Source organism: Bidens hawaiensis, unplaced genomic scaffold (genome assembly GCF_021521415.1).
Source record: "Bidens hawaiensis isolate Kalapana, Puna unplaced genomic scaffold, B.hawaiensis_p1.1 tig00003015_1, whole genome shotgun sequence".
Taxonomy (NCBI): Eukaryota; Viridiplantae; Streptophyta; class Magnoliopsida; order Asterales; family Asteraceae; genus Bidens; species Bidens hawaiensis.
In genome coordinates this window covers 1,666,930-1,688,523 of record NW_027491162.1, presented here as the reverse complement: position 1 = coordinate 1,688,523, position 21,594 = coordinate 1,666,930, and the positions used below count along the sequence as shown (strand labels likewise).

General features: G+C 38.1%; 1 protein-coding gene across 1 annotated transcript; it reads left to right on the top strand.

Moving 5' to 3' along the window:
• Nucleotides 1-19,329: 19,329 nt before the first annotated feature.
• LOC143622049 (iridoid oxidase) lies at nucleotides 19,330-21,308 on the top strand. Its single transcript, XM_077093299.1, has 2 exons — nucleotides 19,330-20,265; nucleotides 20,699-21,308. Exons 1-2 carry the CDS (start codon nucleotides 19,357-19,359, stop codon nucleotides 21,305-21,307), a joined length of 1,518 nt encoding a protein of 505 aa, XP_076949414.1. The 5' UTR covers nucleotides 19,330-19,356; the 3' UTR covers nucleotide 21,308.
• The last annotated feature ends 286 nt before the right edge of the window (nucleotides 21,309-21,594 follow it).

The following is a 21,594-nucleotide window of genomic DNA, read 5'->3' as shown; positions in this document are numbered from 1 at the left end:
TTCAACTTGAAAACAAAACATCGAAGGCAACTTTAAGAAAAGTAAATGTTGAATCAACGATGGATGGAGTTGATGTGGTTATACCGGTTGATTCTGTCAAGAAAGTTAAAGAGAGGTTTAATAATACTTTGTTTGGCTATTTTTTGGGTAATAGACTCCCTTTTCCGGTTGTTGAGGATTTTGCTAAGAAAAATTGGAACAAATATGGGCTTACGAGACTAATGATGAATGCGAAAGGGTTTTTCTTTTTCAAGTTCCATACGGAAGCTGGGATGATGAAGTTGATTGAGGATGGTCCTTGGATGATTAGGAATGTTCCCATTATTCTCCAAATTTGGACTATGGAGTCAGATTTGGAGAAGGAGGATGTACGGTCTGTTCCGGTTTGGGTCAAATTACAAAACATTCCCCTGGGTGCCTTTACTGAGGAGGGTCTAAGTATGCTCGCGTCAAGAATTGGGGATCCGATAAGTATGGACTCTTATACTGCTAATATGTGTAAGGAATCGTGGGGAAGAAGTAGTTTTGCTAGAGTACAGGTTGAGCTCCATGCAAATCAGGAGATTAAAAGGAAGCTTGTTGTTGCTGTTCCGGATACGTGGGGGGAGACAAATAAGATCTCGGAGATTAAAGTTGAATATGATTGGGAGCCCCCCAGATGTTCTTTATGTGAGGTGTTTGGCCATTCGAACGCCCAGTGCCCGAAACAAGTTCACGATAGAAAGTTAAATGACGAACAAACGAAAGTCACTAATGATGATGGTTTCCAGAGGGTGAAGGGAAAGAAAAAAGTTAATACGCAAATCAAGAAACATAATCTTGTCTACCGACCGGTGGTTAAACCTGCTGTGCCACAAACTATAAATAAACCATCCGCTCAAGAACAAGACAATAATTATCCTGTGGGTAAACCTACAACTTCCATGGCTAAGGGGGTCCAGTTAAAGGAAAATCATACTGTCCAAACCAGTAACAGGTTTGGTAAGTTGGCGGACGAGTCGGAAAGTGATGAAGATGATGATGATGTGGAGGAGTTGTTTACGGATGTGGCTAAAGCTATGAAAGCGGATATTTTTTCTGAGGGTGCAAGCACACCCGGTGAATTGGGTGTTTAATGGGTACCATCGCCACTTGGAATATAAGAGGGTTGAACCGCCCTCTTAAACAAAAAGAGGTTCGTAAGGTAATACAAGATAATAATATTCAGGTATGCGCTATTCTTGAGTCTCACGTCAAATTAAACGCGGTTTTTGATGTTTGTAAGAAGATCTGTAATAATTGGGATTGGACCAGCAATGGTAGTGTTTGTGATAAAGGTACTCGGATTATTGTGGGGTGGAATACGGATTTGGTTGATCTTATGGTTATTGATTATTCGAATCAGGTTCTTCACGTTCAGTTAAAGTTTAAGCTTGATTGCAAGGTGATGTATGGTTCTTTCGTGTATGCTGAGAATTGTTATTTGAAAAGAAGGGAGTTATGGCGTAATCTTCTTGTTCATAAACAACTCACTCGTGATAAACCTTGGGCTTTACTTGGTGATTTTAATTGTGCTCTTAGTTTGGAAGACAGCTTGCATGGTTCTTCCAAAATTTCTACTGGAATGATTGATTTTCGTGATTGTGTTAACAACATTGAAGTTGAGGATATAAAGGGGGTCGGACTCAAATACACTTGGAGCAATAAACCGAAAACGGGTATGGGCCATTTTAAAAAGCTTGATAGGGTGATGGGAAACTCTAAATTCTTGGAGATTTTTAATGATTCTTCGGCGGTGTTCCTTCCGTACCGGATTTCAGACCACTCTCCATGTCTATTGAAATTCCCCTCTCTTATTAAAGGTAAGCCTAAACCGTTTAAATTCCCTAATTTCTTGATTGAAAAACCGGGTTATCATGATATTATTGCTAAAGGCTGGAATATTGAGGTGAACGGGTATCACATGTTTCGCGTGGTAAAGAAACTCCAGAACTTAAAACACCCTATTCGTTCTTTGCTGTACCGGCAAGGCAATCTCCATAAGATAGTTACTGACCTAAGAACCCGTCTGGATGCTTGTCAAACCCGCCTTGACACTGACCCTACTAATTTGGAGTTGATTCGGGAACAGAGTAATTATCTTAAGGCTTATCATGAGGCGGCTAAGGATGAGGAAGAATTCCTTAAACAAAAGGCTAAAGTTGATTGGTTAAAGCTTGGTGACTCTAACACTGCATACTTTCACAATTCTTTGAAAATGCGAAACCATAGGGGTCGCATTGATATTATAAGTGATGCTCAGGGCCGTTTATTTGAGGGATTGGATGTTCCTTCGGTGTTTGTTAATCATTTTACGAACATCTTTGGCTCTGATTTGAAACCATTGAGGAAACTGGATAATCAGATGTTTACTACTAAACTCTCGGCCTCCCAGGCGGAGTTTATGATTAGACCTATCTCCGATTTGGAAATCAAGGATGCGGTTTTCTCTATTGAGAATTCCAAAGCGCCGGGACCTGATGGTTTTTCCTCGGCCTTTTTCAAGAGTTCTTGGGATATTGTTGGGAAAGATGTGTGTTTGGCGGTTCGTGAATTTTTCAGCAGAGGAAGTCTCCTTAAACAGGTAAACCACACCATTATTGCCCTTATTCCTAAAGTGACTAATATTGTGACTCCGAATGATTTTCGTCCCATCTCGTGCTGCAACACTTTATATAAATGCATTACCAAGATTATCTCGGTTCGTATGATGAAGGGGTTGGAGTCGTTAATTGATATTAATCAGTCAGCGTTTGTGCCTGGGCGTAGGATTTCTGATAATATCCTTTTGACCCAAGAATTAATGCATAATTACCACACTAATACAGGTCCGCCTAGATGTGCTTTTAAAGTTGATATCCAGAAAGCCTATGATACGGTCAGTTGGGACTTCATACGTGATATTCTTTTTGGGTATGGTTTCCACGATAAGATGATTCAGTGGATAATGGAGTGCATAACCACTTCTTCTTTTTCGATAGCAGTTAATGGGAATTTACACGGGTTCTTTAGTGGTAAAAGAGGTCTGAGACAGGGTGATCCGATGTCCCCTTATATTTTTACGCTGGTTATGCAAGCTCTCACGTTGATTCTGCATCGAAAGGTTCGTATTGATGGATCGTTCCGCTTTCATCGATGTTGTGAAAAGTTAAATATTATCAACATTTGCTTTGCGGATGATTTGTTCCTGTTTGCTCGTGGTGATGTGAATTCTGCTAAAATTATTATGGGGGCTCTGAATGATTTCAAAGATATGTCCGGGCTTACTCCGAGTGTTCCGAAAAGTACCGCGTTTTTCTGTAATGTCCCGGACCGTGTTAAAGGTGGTATTTTGAATATTATGCCCTTTGTTGAAGGAAGGCTCCCGGTTAAATACTTGGGGGTTCCTCTTATATCCACGAGGTTAAATTACCGGGATTGTAAGAGGTTGCTGGACTGTATGGATAGTCGGATTGGAGATTGGAAGAATAAAACTTTATCTTTTGCGGGTAAATTGCAGCTGGTCAGGTCTGTTCTTTCGTCTTTATATATTTATTGGGCTGCTGTGTTTTCTCTCCCTTCTAGACTTATTGCTGATCTTGAGAAACGGATTAAAAACTTTCTTTGGGATTATGGTCAAAATAAGGGAAAGCATAAAGTCTCTTGGGATATTGTGTGTCGGCCGAAGTGTGAAGGTGGTTTGGGTATCCGGCGTATACGGGATGTCAATAACTCTCTGCTGGTTTATCATATTTGGAGCTTAATCAATGTGCGTAACTCGTTGTGGGTTAAATGGATTTATGAGTATAAAATGAAGGGGCGAAATTTTTGGAGCTTGCAGATTCCTAACTCGTGTACGTGGGGATGGAGGAAAATTCTTCAGTTCCGTCCTCAGATTAGAAAATTTATATGGCATGAAATTGGGAATGGGAGATCTACTTCAGTTTGGTATGATAAGTGGGATGAGATTTGTCCTTTAATTGAATATATTAACCCTAGAGCTATTCATCGTGCTGGCTTGTCTTTAGAGACCTGTGTCAGTGATGTTGTTCATCATAATAACTGGGGTTGGCCGCCTGATTGGATTTTGAGGTATCCAATTCTTTTGAACCTAAAAGAAGTCAGCATTTGTCCGGATGAGAGGGACAAGATCGTGGTAATGGATGAGAATGGGACTTCAATGAATTTCTCGGCGTCTGGAATTTGGAATCTTATTCGGAGACCGGCTGATAAGGTGTCTTGGGTGCATGTTGTTTGGTTCTCTCAATGTGTTCCAAAACACTCCTTTATGTTGTGGATTGTGCTTCATGATAGGTTGAGCACGCAGAATCGTATTATGGGATGGAAAATTGGTGGGTATCCAAATTATAACTTGTATTGCTGCCCTCTTTGTAATGGAGAGCCGGATTCTCGTAACCACCTCTTCTTTGAGTGTAAGTTCTCTGCTGAGGTTTGGAGTATTGTAAGAATGAAAGGGAAGTTTCAGGGATGTAGGAATGGTTGGGCGAATATTCTTCAATATGTGTCTCAATTTGGAATGTCCAACTCTATTGAAAATGTTGTCAATCGGCTGCTATTTGGGGCTTCGGTTTACGTTATCTGGAAGGAGCGAAACAACCGGCTTTTCAAGAACTCTTTGAAGACTCCGAAGATGGTTGCGGACGAAATCATTAGGGGGACGCGCCTAAAGCTTATGACTCTAAAGTTCAAGAATTCTGAACGGGTTAATCGGGTTCTCGAGGATTGGCACTTTCCGCGGGGAGTTTCCCACCAGATTGATGATAATGGTTGATTTGTTTTAGTTTTGTTTATTTACATTGTTCTTGAGCTTTGGCTGTGTTTACCAATGTTTGGTGGTTTTGGTTTGTTTACTCTTGTATGGCATGTCATACATGAGAACTAATATGGCACTCTGTCATATTACTTGTACTTTTTGATTGTGTGGAATGCATTTAACCGGGTGAATCCCTTTACCCAAAAAAACAGCCCAATCCAAACTGACACATTCATTCCAAAACCAATCCATACCCAAATACCACCCCAAACTACACACCAAACTCCACCTGAAATCACATCCCAACCTTTAAATGAACCAATCTTTACAATCACCCACACCAAAACACTCTTAGTCCAAACCATCAACCCACTACCCTCAACCAATGAAAACATAATTGAAGATATAAACCCATTCATTACTCCTATAACTCAACAAGAACAATATGAACCTGAACCTTTCTCTACCTCACCCCCAATAACCCCACCTGTTGAAACAGATCTATTTCAGAGGAACTTGGATATGATGTTGGAAAATGCAAAATTAAGGGAAAGAAATGAAGAGGTGACCAAGGATAATGTGCACATTCTAGATCAGTTGGCCCGGGAAATGATGAGAATTCAAACCCTGGAGCAGGAGGTTAAGAAGACCTCAGCTGCCCCAAAACAGGGGAGAATATTAATATGCCAACTGATGCTGAGAATCATGCAGTGATGAAGGATGCAGGGGATGAGAATGTTGATGGGCTGACATGTATTCTGAATGCCTATGATGAAGATGAGGAAAGTTAAGAGAGGAGGATGGAGGATGTTGACTATGAGGCAGATTCATCTGATAAAGGAGAACAGAACTATGATGTTAATGATGAAATCATGAATGTTATGTGGAGAGAGGAAGGTGATGAGATGAGAGATGAAGAGGAGACAAGAGATGGAATGGAGAATGTGAATAATGAAATGAACACTAATGCTTTAACTGACAATCAGACTGAAACTCAAACTGAGATAAACAATGAAGGGGATACTGCTACTGAAGAGCCAATAATTACTGAAACTGAGAAACCTGAAAGCTCCAAGAGGGTAGAGTATGATCCAGAGTTGGAAGCATTGGAAAAGGAGATTGATGATTATCAACAATCTGAAGATGAGGAAGATGTACATAAGAGATTAGATACAGGAAAAACAAAAGTTAATGAAGAGGAAGAAGAGCCTGTTAAGGTAAATCCTGAGAAAGAAATCTTTTTTAAAGAAGATGAAGAAGCTTCTGCTGCTGCAAGGAGAAAACTTGAGAACGTAGTAAGAGAAACAAGGGAGAGGGAAATACTAGCCCAAACCTTGACTCCAGAAGAATTAGCAGAGCAGGAAGCACTGATCAGTCAAGCCAATGTTGCCAAAATGATAAATGAAGAAGAGGCTGATGATCATCTCTATGTAACCATAGAGATGTTTTGGGACAGCTGAGGTGTTCCAATCTAGGGGGAGATTGTTGAGTAAAATATTTGACCTAAAAGAGATATATGGAATATTGGAATCTTCTCAACCTCATTGGAAATCGCTAAGTATGGAACCGGGCACACCTGAGACATCCGAGCAGGGTTTTACTTAGCCGGGCATGATATTTTGCCTATCGGGAAAGGTTATCTTCTATAATTCTTCTTAAGTGGATATCCGGGCAGGGTTCGCCAATTAGTGTATAACCGAGAAAGGTTCACTAGTTAGTACATACCCGGGCAAGGATCACTTTATCTAGCAAGTTTTTTCTTCGTAGCCGAGTAAGGTTTACTTCAGAGTAGGCTCTTGGCTGACCAAGCTCATGAAGCCAAGTGATTGGAAGACCGGGGAAGGTATTCATTAATAACACTAAATGGTCCAAGTAAGCTTGATGTGCAATGAAATATCTCAAGTAACATCGGGCAGGGTTCAACTCAAGAAGGGTACAAGTGCTACCGAGTACACTTTGCTAATAAGCTATTTCCTAGCAATGAGTTGAAGGGACCATTAAAGAACAAGGTTACTTGTAAAGGTTTGTCGGGCAAAGTCTGATAAAGTCAAGAAGATTGAAGTCTTCAAGAATATTTCACTTGGTGAAATACTCTTTAAGTGATGTTTACCCGGAAACTGTTTCCGGGCACACCTCTATGTTACCAAGTACTGAAGGAAGGCAGAGCACACAGTCTACTCGGAAAAGTCAATACTGCTACAAGGCCTTCGCTGAAGACTTGTTTTACACTTAGAATAGTTTTGTATATGTAATTTGAATATGTTTTAGTATTTAGTGTTTCTAGAAGGAATGACAGCTGTAAAAGAGGTGTCAGGCCTATAAAAGGAATAATTAGGGCACGCCTCCTAAGAACAAGACGGACAGACTCATTAATTGAGAGAGAATATTTGTGAGTGTGACGGGCGTCCTAAGAATCGTACGGATATAACTTTCCCATCAAGAAACCCTAAATCGATTATCGTTTGTATGATTTATATTATATGAATGGAAATCTTTTGAGTGAATCTTGTGTGTTAGTTACCTTTGATTAATTGTTCAGCAACCAAATCGTGTGTTATTGATTCCGCCTTTATCAAACGGTTTTCTTTCTAAATATAGCAACCTGTCATTAACTCTCTTGTCAACACATTATTGTGTGAGTTATGACTTGATTCGTTTAAGATCTACCTACAATCGGGGACCTGACATACTAAATAGTTCCTTGAGTGATGACGTTTGTGTTTTCCCTTTTAGAATATTGGGCTGGAACATGAGGTAATGCGGGAGCTAGAGGAATCATGAGAGCTGGAGGTCGCACAGGACGTCGTGGCAGGCCTCGTCGTGTCCGACAACCTTCAGTTGAAACAGCTTCCAATACCGGAGATGAAGGAAGCACAGCTGGAAGAAACCTGAACAACAATGAAGGGGTTCAACTGGATCCCGCAATCCAAGCAGCTATTGTTCAAGCTGTAGCCACTGCTGTGAAGAACCTGACTCCTGAAGGAACTGCTCGAAGCCGTGAAAGAACTGCTGAAGGGGCGGGTGGTGATGGTAGGAGAGATGGGGAAGGAGAGAGGGAGGCCTCGAGTGGGGTTAAGTCTGTGAAAGTCGATGACAGGAAAAGAGGCCGAGGTGGGTGCAACTATAAGTCCTTCTAGGGATGTGACACGCCGAAGCTGACTGGTCTGGGAGACGCAATCGCTACTCTCAAATGGATAACCACTATGGACAAGGTTATCCGCATTAGCAGGTGCCGTCCCGACCAGGTTGTCGGTTATGCCACCCAATCGTTTGGTGATGAGGCGATGTATTGGTGGGAATCGATTGAGCAGATGAAGAGCTAAGAGGAGATCAAGGCTATGAAGTGGGAGGATCTGAAAGAACTGGTTATGAAGAAATTATGTGTTGATGCCGAGGTTGAGAGGGCGGATATGAAGTTCCTGAACTTGAAAGCTGGGAGGATGACACATCGTGAGTACACCACTGAGTTCAACCGAATGTCTAGGTTGCTGCCCGATATGGTCAACACTGAAGCTAAGAGAATTAAGTTCTATGTGAGGGGATTGCCTCAAAAACTTCGCGTACTAGTCAGGGAGAATAAACCTGCTACTTTTGACTCTGTTATCGAACTCGCAGAGATGGTTTATGAGGACCTAGCTGCAGATGATGTTGTTGTAGGGGAAGAGAAGAAGGATAAGAAGTGGGTCGCTCCTGTTAAACGACCCAGAACTCAACTATGGAACTCGAAAGATAAGAAACAGAAGGTGTGGGAGAAAAGGTCATGCAAAACTTGTGGCAAGGCACACGGTGGTGAGTGTAGGTGGGGTAAGGGTTCTAACGTTTGTTATAAGTGTGCAAAGATGCATGATGAAGAATGCAGGGTTGGATCGAATGCTTGCTATAAGCGTGGAAAGGCTTATGCTCTTGAGTGCAATGCTAAGCCCGCATGTTACAAGAGCGGTAGGACGGGTTACATTGCTAGGGAATGCACTAAGGGCAAAGCTGGAGAAAGTGGAAAGAAGGATGCTAAACCAACAAGGCCAAAGACCAGAGCCTGCATGCTGACTCAAGAATAAGCCAAGCAGATTTCCGATCTCGTCACAGGTACGTTTCTAGTAAATGTTATTTCCGCTTCTGTATTGTTTGATTCGGGTGCGAACAAAAGTTTCGTAGCCACGCCCTTTAGTAAATTAGCTAAAATGAAATGTTGCCTAGTGTCTGAAACTTTTATAGTAGAAACTTCTAGTGACACTTCGGTTAAAATAATGAGAATGGTTAAGGACTGTAAAGTAGAATTAGAGGTATGAGTTCCCTGTTACTTTGTAAGTTATGATCTTAGGAGGGTTCGATGTGGTTTTGCGAATGGATTGGTTGTCTGAGTATGAGACTCAGATAGTGTGTAAGAGTAGGATGATAAGGTTAAAATCCTTGGATGGTAGTGCGGTGATGGTTTACGGCTGGGCTTAAGTCATTTTGATGATAAAAGCCGAGGGATTGTTAAGGCGAGGTGCGGTGCCTACCTGGCGTATGTTGTCAACGCAAACGCCGAGACGAAAGAATTGAAAGGTGTTCCTATCATGCGCGACTACCCAGAAATATTCCCTGAGGATCTTCCGGGGTTGCCACCGGAGCGAGAGATAGAATTTCAGATAGACCTAGTACCAGGAGCCCAACCCGTCGCGAAAGCGCCATACCGTCTAGCGCCATCCGAGATGAAAGAATTGACGTCCCAGCTGCAGGAACTCCTCGAAAAGGGTTTTATTAGACCAAGTGTTTCCCCGTGGGGCGCACCAGTGTTGTTTGTGAAGAAGAAGGATGGAAGCGTGAGAATGTGCATAGACTATCGCGAATTGAATAAGCATACGGTAAAGAATAGATATCCTTTGCCAAGGATTGATGATCTATTTGACCAACTGCAAGGTTCAAGTTGGTTCTTGAGAATAGATCTCAGATCAGGCTATCATCAGCTAAAAGTAAAAGAGGCAGACATCCCTAGAACAGCGTTTCGGATGCGGTATGGACACTATGAGTTCCTCGAAATGTCATTCGGCCTAACAAATGCTCCCGCAACATTTATGGACTTGATGAATAGGACGTGTCGGCCAATGTTGGATAAATCGGTAATCGTCATTATGGATGATATATTGATTTATTCAAAGAGCGAGTCTGATCATGCTGAGCATCTAAGGGAAGTGTTGGAAGTTCTGAAGGAAGAGAAGTTGTATGCTAAGTTTTCGAAATGCGCATTCTGGTTGCGAGAAGTGAAATTTCTAGGTCACGTGATCAATCCCGAAGGGATTACCGTGGACCCAAATTACATTGAAGCGATAACGAATTGGAAGACTCCACAGAATCCGACTGATATACAAAGCTTCTTAGGGTTAGCTGGCTACTATAGGAGATTCATCGAAGGTTTCTCCAAGATAGCCGCACCGTTGACCGGTATGACCCGAAAGTCGGTAGTATACAGTTGGGGTAAGTTCCAGGAAGAAGCTTTTGAGGAATTAAAGAAGAGACTCACGCAAGCTCCAATCCTTGCTTTACCCGATGGTGACGAGGATTTGGTTGTTTGTACTGATGCTTCGTATCGTGGGTTAGGTTGCGTGTTGATGCAACGAGGAAGAGTGATATCTTACGCGTCTAGACAGTTGAAAGTTCATAAGAGTACTTATCCGACACACGATTTAGAGCTAGCAGCTATAGTGCATGCTCTCAAGATATGGAGGCATTATATGTATGGTACTAAGTGTACCAATTACACATATCATAAGAGTTTAAAGTATTTCTTCGAGCAGAAGGAATTGAACATGAGACAGAGGAGATGGTTGGAGTTTATTAAGGATTACGACTGCGACATTAAATACTATCCTGGTAAAGCTAATCTGGTCGCCGACACGCTAAGTCGTAAGAATGAGGAAGTAATTGCAACAGTAAAGTCATAACAGCTGATTATGAATTCAAGCCTCTTTGAAGAAATCATCAAAGCACAATTATAGGTGTTAGTAGATGAAGGGTTAGTGAAGAAAGAAAGAATTTGCGGCAGCAAGATGAGTTGATGGAAAACACTCATGGTGTTAAGACTAGATTTGACCGAACGGGGATTCCATGCCATGGTGATCTTAGATGTCAAATCTTAGATGAAGCTCATAAGTCAAGATACTCGATTCATCCTGGAGCTACAAAGATGTATCAAGATTTGAAAAGGGACTACTGGTGGCCAGGAATGAAAAACGATGTAGTGGAATACGTTAGTAAGTGCTTAACTTGTTTAAAAGTCAAAGCCGAACATCAGAAACCTTATGGGAAAATGCAACCGCTTGAGATACCCGAGTGGAAATGGGAACAAATCACTATGGATTTCATAACTAAGCTACCTCGTGCAGCTAAGAATCATGATACCATCTGGGTGATTGTGGACCGTTTGACCAAGGGTGCTCACTCTCTGCCCATACGAGAGACTATCTCGTCAGAAACGTTAGCAAGCTTGTTCATTAAAGAGGTTGTGGCTAAGCATGGAGTGCCGTTATCGATCGTGTCAGATAGAGATACTCGGTTTACTTCGATATTTTGGAAGAAATTCCACGAAGCTATGGGGACGAGAATAAACATCAGTACGGCATATCATCCTCAAACAGATGGACAGTCTAAAAGGACGATCCAAACGCTTGAGGATATGCTACGTGCTTGTGTTTTAGATTTCGGTGGAAGTTGGGATGATCATCTGCATCTGGCAGAGTTCTCCTATAACAATAGTTACCAATCAAGTATTGGTATGCCACCGCTTGAAATGCTCTATGGTAGACGATGTAGAACTCCCGTATGCTGGGGAGAGATTGGTCAGAAGGAAATGGGATGTTTAGAAGTGGTTCAAGAGACATCTTCAAAGTTCGATAAGATTAAGGCTAGAATGAAAGCTGCTCAAGACAGACAAAAGTCATATGCTGAGAAGCGGCGAAGACCGATTGAGTTTAGCGTTGGTGACAATGTGATGCTCAAAGTCTCGCCTTGGAAAGGGATTATCCGTTTTAGGAAAATAGGAAAGTTGAGTCCGAGATACATTGGACAGTTTAAGATTTTAGATCGTGTGGGTGAAGTAGCTTATAAGCTGGATTTACCCGATGAGTTAGAAGGAATTCATTCAACCTTCCATGTTTCTCACCTGAGAAAGTGTCTAGATGATGACACGTCTCACATGCCATTGATGGACATCGAGGTTGATGAACAACTAAACTACATTGAGCAACCGATAGAGATTGATGATCGCAAGGAGAGGCAGCTTCGTCACAAAGTTATACCCTTGGTGAAAGTAATACGGAAGCATTGCAAAGGATCAGATGCTACTTGGGAAGCGGAGGATGAGATGCGCAAGTTTTACCCTAATTTGTTTAAGTAATAGTTAGGTTTCGGGGACGAAACCTCTTTAAGGAGAGAAGACTTGTACCGTCCTAAATCTTATGATGTTAAATAAAGAAAGTTGCATTTGGTTATCGGGTGTTAATATTTAATTAGCACTAACAAAGAAAGATTGTGTTAAGTTGTCGGGTTTTAAATAATATTAACTAGCATTTAATAAAGAAAAGATCATGGACTTGGATTAATTAAGTGGGTTAAAAAGGAATGGGCCTTTGGTCCATGGGCTTTAAGGGATATAAATATCCTCTTAAACCATTCTAAAACCCTAACTCCTAATTTTCATCTTCTATAATCTCTACACACACTCAAGAACACACACACATTTCCATTACTACGTACTAACGGCCGCGAGAGAGAAACAAGATCCAAGACCAAAAATCAAGCCAAATATAGATAGATCTCCATACACAAGCTGGATTCAAGGTTTTAAGTTTGTAAGCAAGCTAACCGAGACCAAACGAACCCAAAAAGGTATGTTCTTGATCTTAAAGTTTATGTTTTAATAAACGTTTGGCCTTGAAACTTGAAATGAGAATAGATCGGGTTTAAACGAAACATAAAGTAGCAAACTTGACATTAAAACGATCTTAATAAACCCACGGCTAGGCATGGCTCGTTAAGAAACCATAGATCTAGCTTAAACATATTTTTAAGCTTAAAGATCCAAGCTTTGTGATCTCCCGAGCCGAGCCTTATCTGAAAATGATCACGAGAGCGCTTGTGGGTGGGATAATATTATATTAAAGATTTGTTTGTTAAAAAAATAATCATAGTATAAATGCTTAGTGGGTTGACCCAACCCGTAGCCATGGGTGGTCCGAAACCCACCAGCCCAAACCCAATACTATAAGGACCTATCATGTCACCGATTACCTTGCAGCCAAGCTCACCACACTCAAACACAATAGAGGCCGACTGCTTCTGGTTTTTGAATACAGGTCACTCGATCACTTAGCTTTAGTCGATTACAAGGTTATCATCGCATACACCAATGTTCAATTACATCAAGAGTCGATTTCACTGCCTAATCGATCTGATATTCGTTCGATTACAATCCAGACCGCTTACTATGGTGGGTCGATTACATGGAGTCTCTTACTCTAACGTTCAATCACTTTATGACTCGCTCACAATTGTATATCTGATTACATTACCTAATCAAGTACACTCGCATACATTAGTCGATTACAAGTTCCCAGATGCTTCCAAGGCTGTCAATTACACTGTAGCAACTCGATTACATTGATAATCGCATGAATGGGATTCGATTACAAAGAAGACTATCGATTACTTTGTAACTCAATCACTCTCCTAGAATCGCTTATAAAGAGGCTCGAATACAACCATGGATCCGCTCACAATCTAAGAATTCGTTACCAGTTTCTGATCGATTACCTTCAAATCGGTTACATGGGGATTGGTTACCTTGAGTTCGGTTACAGTGGGCTTATGTTGGTTACAAGATGTCCCTTCACACTTAATACTCGATTAAAGTAATGACTCAGTTACATACTGTATACTCGAGCGCAATAGGAACTCGATTTCATTGCCCTCCAATCACCTTATATCCCTTACAATATATAGAACACGGTCACTTATTACGCGCATACAACAATAATACGCACACGTTAAGACTTGGATACATGGGTACTCGCTTACTTATTTCGCTTACATGATAACCAAATCACAAGTAAGGGTCCAAATACATACAAGGGGTCGTTTGCAAAGGACTTATATGCATTGGTAATACTCGCATAACATACAAACATATGAATAAAGATTATCTTTTAATAGAACCGAAAAGAATGGATCATGGATTAACAAAGGAAAGCTAGAAAGGAACTTAATATACATAAAAGCATATGAGTACAATAGGGTTTAAAGGAATGGAATAATCTAAGTATAAAGTAATATAATACAATACCATTAGATTAGGCCTGACTTAGCCAATTCTGGCTGGATACAGATAAAACAAGTATTAATACATGTAACTTATATATAGTTAGCAGAACTCAGTTAAAGAAAGAAATAACGATAAACAAAGAAAGAAACAGGATCCAGGTGAGTTTCTAGCACCATTTATGTGTTATGCTTTCGGGGCTATGTGCATACTCGATGTGTTTGTTAATACATTTATCCTAAGTGATAAGTGTATGCCTTATGTGATTACGTGATAGGTATGAATGATTGCTTGTCAATACATGAACGATATTCGGATATTGCACGTACTGTCAAGTTATAATGTTATGTTTAATGATGGTATGCTATATATGATATATGAATGAATGTAAAATGGTGTATGGTTGTATGGTAACGAAGAGGGACCGAGCCCTAATAATACTCAAGGAAAGAGAAAACAGGGCCCTAATAATACTTGAGGAAAGTAGGGAGTAATGCTCTTTGTAACGTAAGATATGAATGTAAGTAAATATATGATAAAAGTATGATTGTATGAACGAAAGTAAGTATGAATGTATTGTATGTTGTGTGATTAACTAGAACTCACTCAGCGTAGCTGACTTTTAGTATGCACGCAGGTGAGTAGGATGAAGCAGCTTGCTTGAGGGAAACATGTGCCATTGAATAAGAGGATGGCATCGGAAGACTCAAGAAGTTTGTGTTTAATGTTTTGTTTATTTTGAAAGATAAGATGTTGTTTTAAGACAAGTTATGGATTGTTATGAAATATTTTATGAAAGTTTTATATCCCGCGAATGTTTTTATTAACTCTGATGATTAGAACTATATTGATGAGTAAATCCAACATCCCAATATGAGGCACCGGTAGCGGGGCCTTACAAGAATGAAGATCGACAATTCAACCATTGACGATATAGCCTAATAAAAGATTAAATGTGGAAACAAACATATGGAATTGACGGATCGAGTTTGAGAGTGTGATGGTTAATTATAATTTTGTTAGATATAAATTACTTAATTTAATTATTTATTAGATCTTTTAATTTATTCAGTATTATATTTTATTTGTAATAATACTTGTTTAAAATATAAAAAGGTTATAAAATACGTGTTATAATATAAAAATAAATTAGTTAGTTAAATCATATAAATATATATATATATATATAATGTATATATGTGATAATAAGATTTATTAACCATTTGAATATATTAAATCAATTAATCTTAAGGAATTAAACAAGTTATATATATATATATATATATATATATATATTTATATACACACGTATATGTATATTTATACATATATATACACACACACACATGGATATAGTTTTTGATAAAGATGCGAGAAAAACACAAGTAACATTGTCGGTTTTTATAAAAATATAATTTATTTACTGATTATGATAATTATTATTAATTAAAATGCATTAATAAATCAATTTACCAAAAATAACAAAAAGATAGGGGTGGTTGGTTCTCGAACCCACGACCCGCCATTCACAACCTTAACCAGGGGTGCACCAACCAAATGGGTTGGTGTCTAACCTGGTTATAACATCGTCTGAATTAATTAAAAACTAACAGAAACTTATCCAAGTTAAATAAACCCTAGAATTAACAATCACGTTAATCAGTGGATTGTTAACCCGATTTATGTTAGGGCTTTTGTTAATTGACCAGTAGCGATCCATAATCATAATTCAATTACCTCTTAATCACGTTTTATGATGGTTTAATTGAACGAACAGTGGCCGACTATATTTGATGGTGAACAGACTATCAAACAGCGATAAAAATCGAATTAAGTTGAGGGTTAAGGATGACTAGGGTTAGGAGAGGGTTACTGCAAGTTTAATTAGATTATTAAGATCGTTTATATGTATAACGAATTAGATTTAGGGTCGACATGTATAATACGAGAAAACAAATCTTTTTGATTGTATTAACTTAAATACATTGTCGGTTTTGCCGATAATGGAATGTATAACACGTCCATTGATCCAATTTCCATAACTTCTACGAGAATTGAGATCCAAGACATCTATATTGTAGTCGGGTTTGTGAATGGGTTTGGGTTAACTGGTCGGACTTTGATTAAACGGGTTAAACAGATATTAATAATAATAATAGTAGTAGTAGTAATAATAATAATAATAATAATAATAATAATAATAATTTCAATCTACTCCCTGAAGATTGAATATGGATACATAAAGTGGTAATAGTTTTAGTTTTGGGTAATTTTGCCAAATATAAAAGTTTTAAATATATAATATAAGAATAATATTTAACAATAAATTAAACTCAATAAGTGTGGTATTTTATTGATAGGATAGCTAGAACCTATAAATGGAGTGAGTCGGGTAACGGTTATAAAAAGAAATATATAAAAACCCAAATTGTTACAAAAAGGTAAATGAACAACAAGCTATGTAATTTAACTAGTAGAATATTATATATCTACACCAAATATCTTACTCAATTTAATTTAAATTAGTTTTAATTTTGACCCCAAAAATAAACATTTGTAATTTCAAAACAATGATCCTTAATTTTTTAACATATGTTGTTTTTATATTCACTTTTAACTCAACTTTCTCCGTAAATTTTAGACGTTAATAACATATTTAAACATTAATATATTTTTTTCAAAATTGTACCATAAAACTTTACGTATGGGTGTTTGTGGTCTACTTTTGATGGTTTTTAAATTAAACTGTGAGCCAAATCGTTAGTAACTGTTTTTTCATCAAAAACCGAAACTGAACATTTGAAAATTGAAAACGACTATCCAAAAGGTAAAGAAAAAATCAACCGTGAAATCAAACCAATTATTGGTTTGAAGAGTTATGAACACCCATAAATGAATATTTTTTTAAAAATGGGGTATATCAAGAAATTCTTAATCAGGAGGGGGGGGGGTTGACTTGTCTTTTTAATCACAAATAGGGTATTAGTTGTTAATAATGATGAGTTAGAAATTTGGGTAAACGCATGTAAGAGATAGTCAGAGAATGTAAAAGGGTTTTCACATCAGAAACCCTTATTTGTATTTGATAGTGACGAATAAGCTTAATTTCCTCTGATAGTGACAAATAATGATGAACTCACATGACCAAATAGTATTAGTATTTGTTATTGACGAATGCCCTTTAACATTGTCGAATAAGGGAGCTAGCTTTTTCATATTTTTTGGACGTGAACCCAATAGTAGTAGGTCTTAGCCCCCTTATTCACGAATATCAAATACCAAGTGCTAATTGCATTTGGTCACGTGAGTTCACCCTATCAATAAAAATAAGGGTTTATGATGTGAGAACTTCTTACATTCTCTGGTAATCTCTTACATATCTAGATCCAAATTTTTCATTCGTCAATATTAAAAACTAATAACGTATTTGTGATTACAAAGAAAAGTCAGCCCCAAAGTGATTAAGAATCTCAAATATATCTCATTTCTAATAAAAATATAACCTCATACACTTGTCACATAATTACCAAAGTTTGCGTTTCCCACTATATTACGCAAACACCCGTCTATTAATTTACAAAATATCACTGACAATTTGTCTTAGGATCTGACTAAAACCGTCTAAACCGAATGGACCTTCTATCTTTTATTGATGCTTAATCTTTGCCTCGAATTTCAAAATATAATTAAAATTGAAAGTTTGGACGTTGACGAGTTGTCCTTCCGAAGATAGAAATAAAAGTAGAATATTATAATGTGTCTTTCACAATGCTAACGCAAGAAGATAATGCCATCAAATAAGAGCATAAGTTTTTGTATCTATATTTTGAAAACAACCTAATAATAGTTAAATAATTAAAATATGTGGCATTGTATTTTCAGATAACTTTAATAAAACTAAAAACTAAAAATGATGGAGACAATTATGATTAAAATAATAATAAAGTACACTTTGGCTCACAGAAAATGATTATAGATTTGGCAATGTTTGATTACATAAGTTACGGATCGTCTAATTGGTGGATTGATAGTTAAATATATAATCAAATAGTGCTTTTCTAACCACGTCGACTGTGTGGTTAGAAAACCGATCAAATCGTGACATATAGTTTTATCCGTGATATATAGGGGTATTTCAAAAAAAATGTTTTTTTATGTTTTTATGTTTAATATTTATTTTAGTTTTAGTTTAATTTTATTTATTTTAATTATTGTTTTTTATATTGTTGTTTTATTGTAAAAAAAAATTTATTTTTGTTATCAACAATCAACTTTTAAAAATTATAAAGAACAAATGTAAATAAATGATATATATATACATATAACCATTACAACAAATTTGCACAAATAATAACAAAATGTAGAAATCTATCAAAATGGCAGCGTCACCAGCGTGCTAACAGACGTTGATTAAATCTTAGGATTTACGTGACGATAAAAAAAACATAAAAAAATCTCCACCACATTATAACCATGAAGCAGGCACATCGGACATTAGGTGCGGCCGCGAGGACGACAACAACGACGTTGTACAATAAAAAACCACAAAAATTACCACCATTACAACGAGTCTGTACAAATAATAACAAAATGTAGAAATATATCTAAATAACAACGTCATTAGCGTGTTAACAGACGATGATTAAATCTTAAGATTTGCATGACAGTAAAAAAACACAGAAAAAGGAATACAAAAAAACACAAAAAACCATCACCACATTCTGACCATGAAGCAGCACACCAGGCGCGGCCACGATGACAAGGACGACGATAGACTGTGACGACATTGGTGACGCTGCCATTTAAATAGATTTTTCTTATTATTTGTAATAACTCATAATATTTTGTGTGTGTGTGTATATATATAAACTTTATTTACATTATTTACGTTATAATTTTTATAATTGTTGATAAAGGCAAACAATCGTCTTTTAAGAAAACACTTCTATATACTACGAAGAGAATTATTCTTGGCTTATAAGGGGTGTGGAGTGTGGTTAGTACGACCTAATCAAATATGCCATAGGATTTTGGTCTATAAATACCTTCATTGCTTCATTGATTGATGTTTCCATCTGTCAAATAAACTCTCGAAGAAGTAACACAAACATGAGCATATAATAAATCAAGGTGACTAATTTTATAGAATATCACGATATGGTTAGACTTTAAATCTTTACAGTTACGCCTTTTATGTGTGTATACAAATGTTACATTCTCAACTAGTATATATTCTCACTTGTTGATAGTTGCATCTGTCTTTTAGTTTCAGATACAAACTTGGAATCCAGCAATGGAATATTTGAAGCTTCTGGGATTCGTTTTACTTTCAGTGGTATGGGTTCGATGGGCTTATCATCGACGCCGCATCCACCTCAACAAGCTTAGCTTGCTACCACCCGGGCCAACACCGTGGCCAGTGGTAGGAAACATATTTCAGTTGGGGTTTGTAAAAGTACCCCACAAGTCATTCACACAACTCGCTCGTGTTCATGGCCCCAACGTCATGACCCTTTGGCTAGGCTCCATGTGCACGGTTGTCGTCTCCTCCAACGAGGCAGCACGTGAGATGTTCAAGAACCACGACGTGGTGCTCGCTGGTCGAAAGGTGTACGAGTGCATGAAGGGAGATTTCGGTGAAGAAATGGGGTCTATGATAACCGCACAGTACGGGGCTAACTGGCGCTTGTTGAGAAGACTCAGTACCACAGAGTTCTTCTTAAACAGCCGTCTGGATGCCACTTCTAGTATCCGTACTAGATGCATAGACCAGCTGGTGCAGTCGGTACAAGATGCTGCTAGTGGGGGCGATAGCATCGATGTTGGTCGGTTGTTTTTCCTGATGGCGTTTAATCTCATCGGCAACTTGATGTTTTCAAAGGATCTTTTGGATCCAAAGTCGAACAAGGGTGCAGAATTCTTCTACCACGCAGGAAAGGTGATGGAATACGCTGGAAAGCCTAATGTGTCTGACTTCATGCCCTTCTTAAAGTGGCTAGATCCTCAAGGTATCCGAAAGAACATGCAAAATCATGTACGCGAAGCCTTTCGTATAGCCGGAGGGTTCATTACAGAACGCATGTTGGAAGCGTCGGTTGAAAGGAGAAGCAAGGATTACTTGGACGTGCTGTTGGAGTATCGTGGTGATGGTATTCATGGACCCTCTACCTTCTCTTCCACAACCATCAATATTATCGTCTTCGTAAGTATTCCTCCTTCTATTTAATTAAACAATAATGAAACTCAATTAATGGTTATTTCCCTTTTTTATTAATTTATTTGATTCATTAAAAAATATTAGTGTTACTGTTTTTATATGCAAAACATATCAAAGCGTTCGGTGCACGAGATTTATCATTCAATATGCAAAAAGATTTATTTAAAATTAATTTTGTTTGATTAGCATGCTATTAATATTGTTTGATTTGTTACAAAACGTGCCAGGACACTCGGTGTACAACCTAGCTTGATCTATTTTTTAAGATAAAACCTAAAATCATCTAAAAGGCGTTCAAAGTCATCACTTTAGTGATTCAATCTTAGTTCTTGGTGTTAAGCTTAATAACTAAGAGAATTACAAGACTTCAGATTGTTTAAAAGTTAATCGATCCGTCATGTCTATATCATTGTAATAGGAAATGTTCACAGCGGGGACAGACACCACTACAAGCACGCTAGAATGGGCAATGGCAGAACTACTTCACAATCCTCATGCTTACGAAAAGTTACAAAGTGAAGTACGGAATGTTGTTCCGAGGGATGGAAAGCTTAAAGAGAAGCATATAGACAATCTTCCTTACCTAAGAGCAGTGATTAAGGAAACTCTAAGGCTTCACCCACCGCTCCCTTTCTTAGTCCCCCACAAGGCCATGGAATCATGCACGATGTTAGGGTACAATATCCCAAAGGAAACACAAGTGCTAGTTAACGTATGGGCAATTGGGCGTGACCCTAAAACCTGGAAAGATGCGTTGGAGTTTAAGCCAGATAGGTTCTTGGATCATGACAAGAACATTGATTACAAGGGCCAAAATTTTGAGTTCATACCATTTGGTTCTGGTCGAAGAATGTGTCCAGCTGTAACCCTTGCATCACGAGTGCTTCCACTCACTTTGGGTTCACTTTTGCATAAGTTTGATTGGGTTTTGGGTGACGAGCTTAGAGCCAATGAGATGGATATGAGGGAAAGAATGGGTATAACTCTTAGGAAAGCTGTTCCGTTGAAGGCTATACCAATACCATAAGACTACGATATACGTTGAAATTGATAGGAAAATATGTGTATATAACAGTGAAAGACATGGGAAAAATTAAGAGTGTGTGTTGTAAAATAAATCATTGTTCTTTCATCTTTAAGCAATACATTTGAAATCGCATGAAGATGTAAGAGAAAAGGGTGAACGAAATGGGTTTATTTGTTTGTTTTATATATTATTAATTTATATATATTTTATACTACGTTTTTGTATTATTAGATTTTATTAGGTATATTGGTTTTAAATAATCATAACTATTATCTATTGGTCAGCAA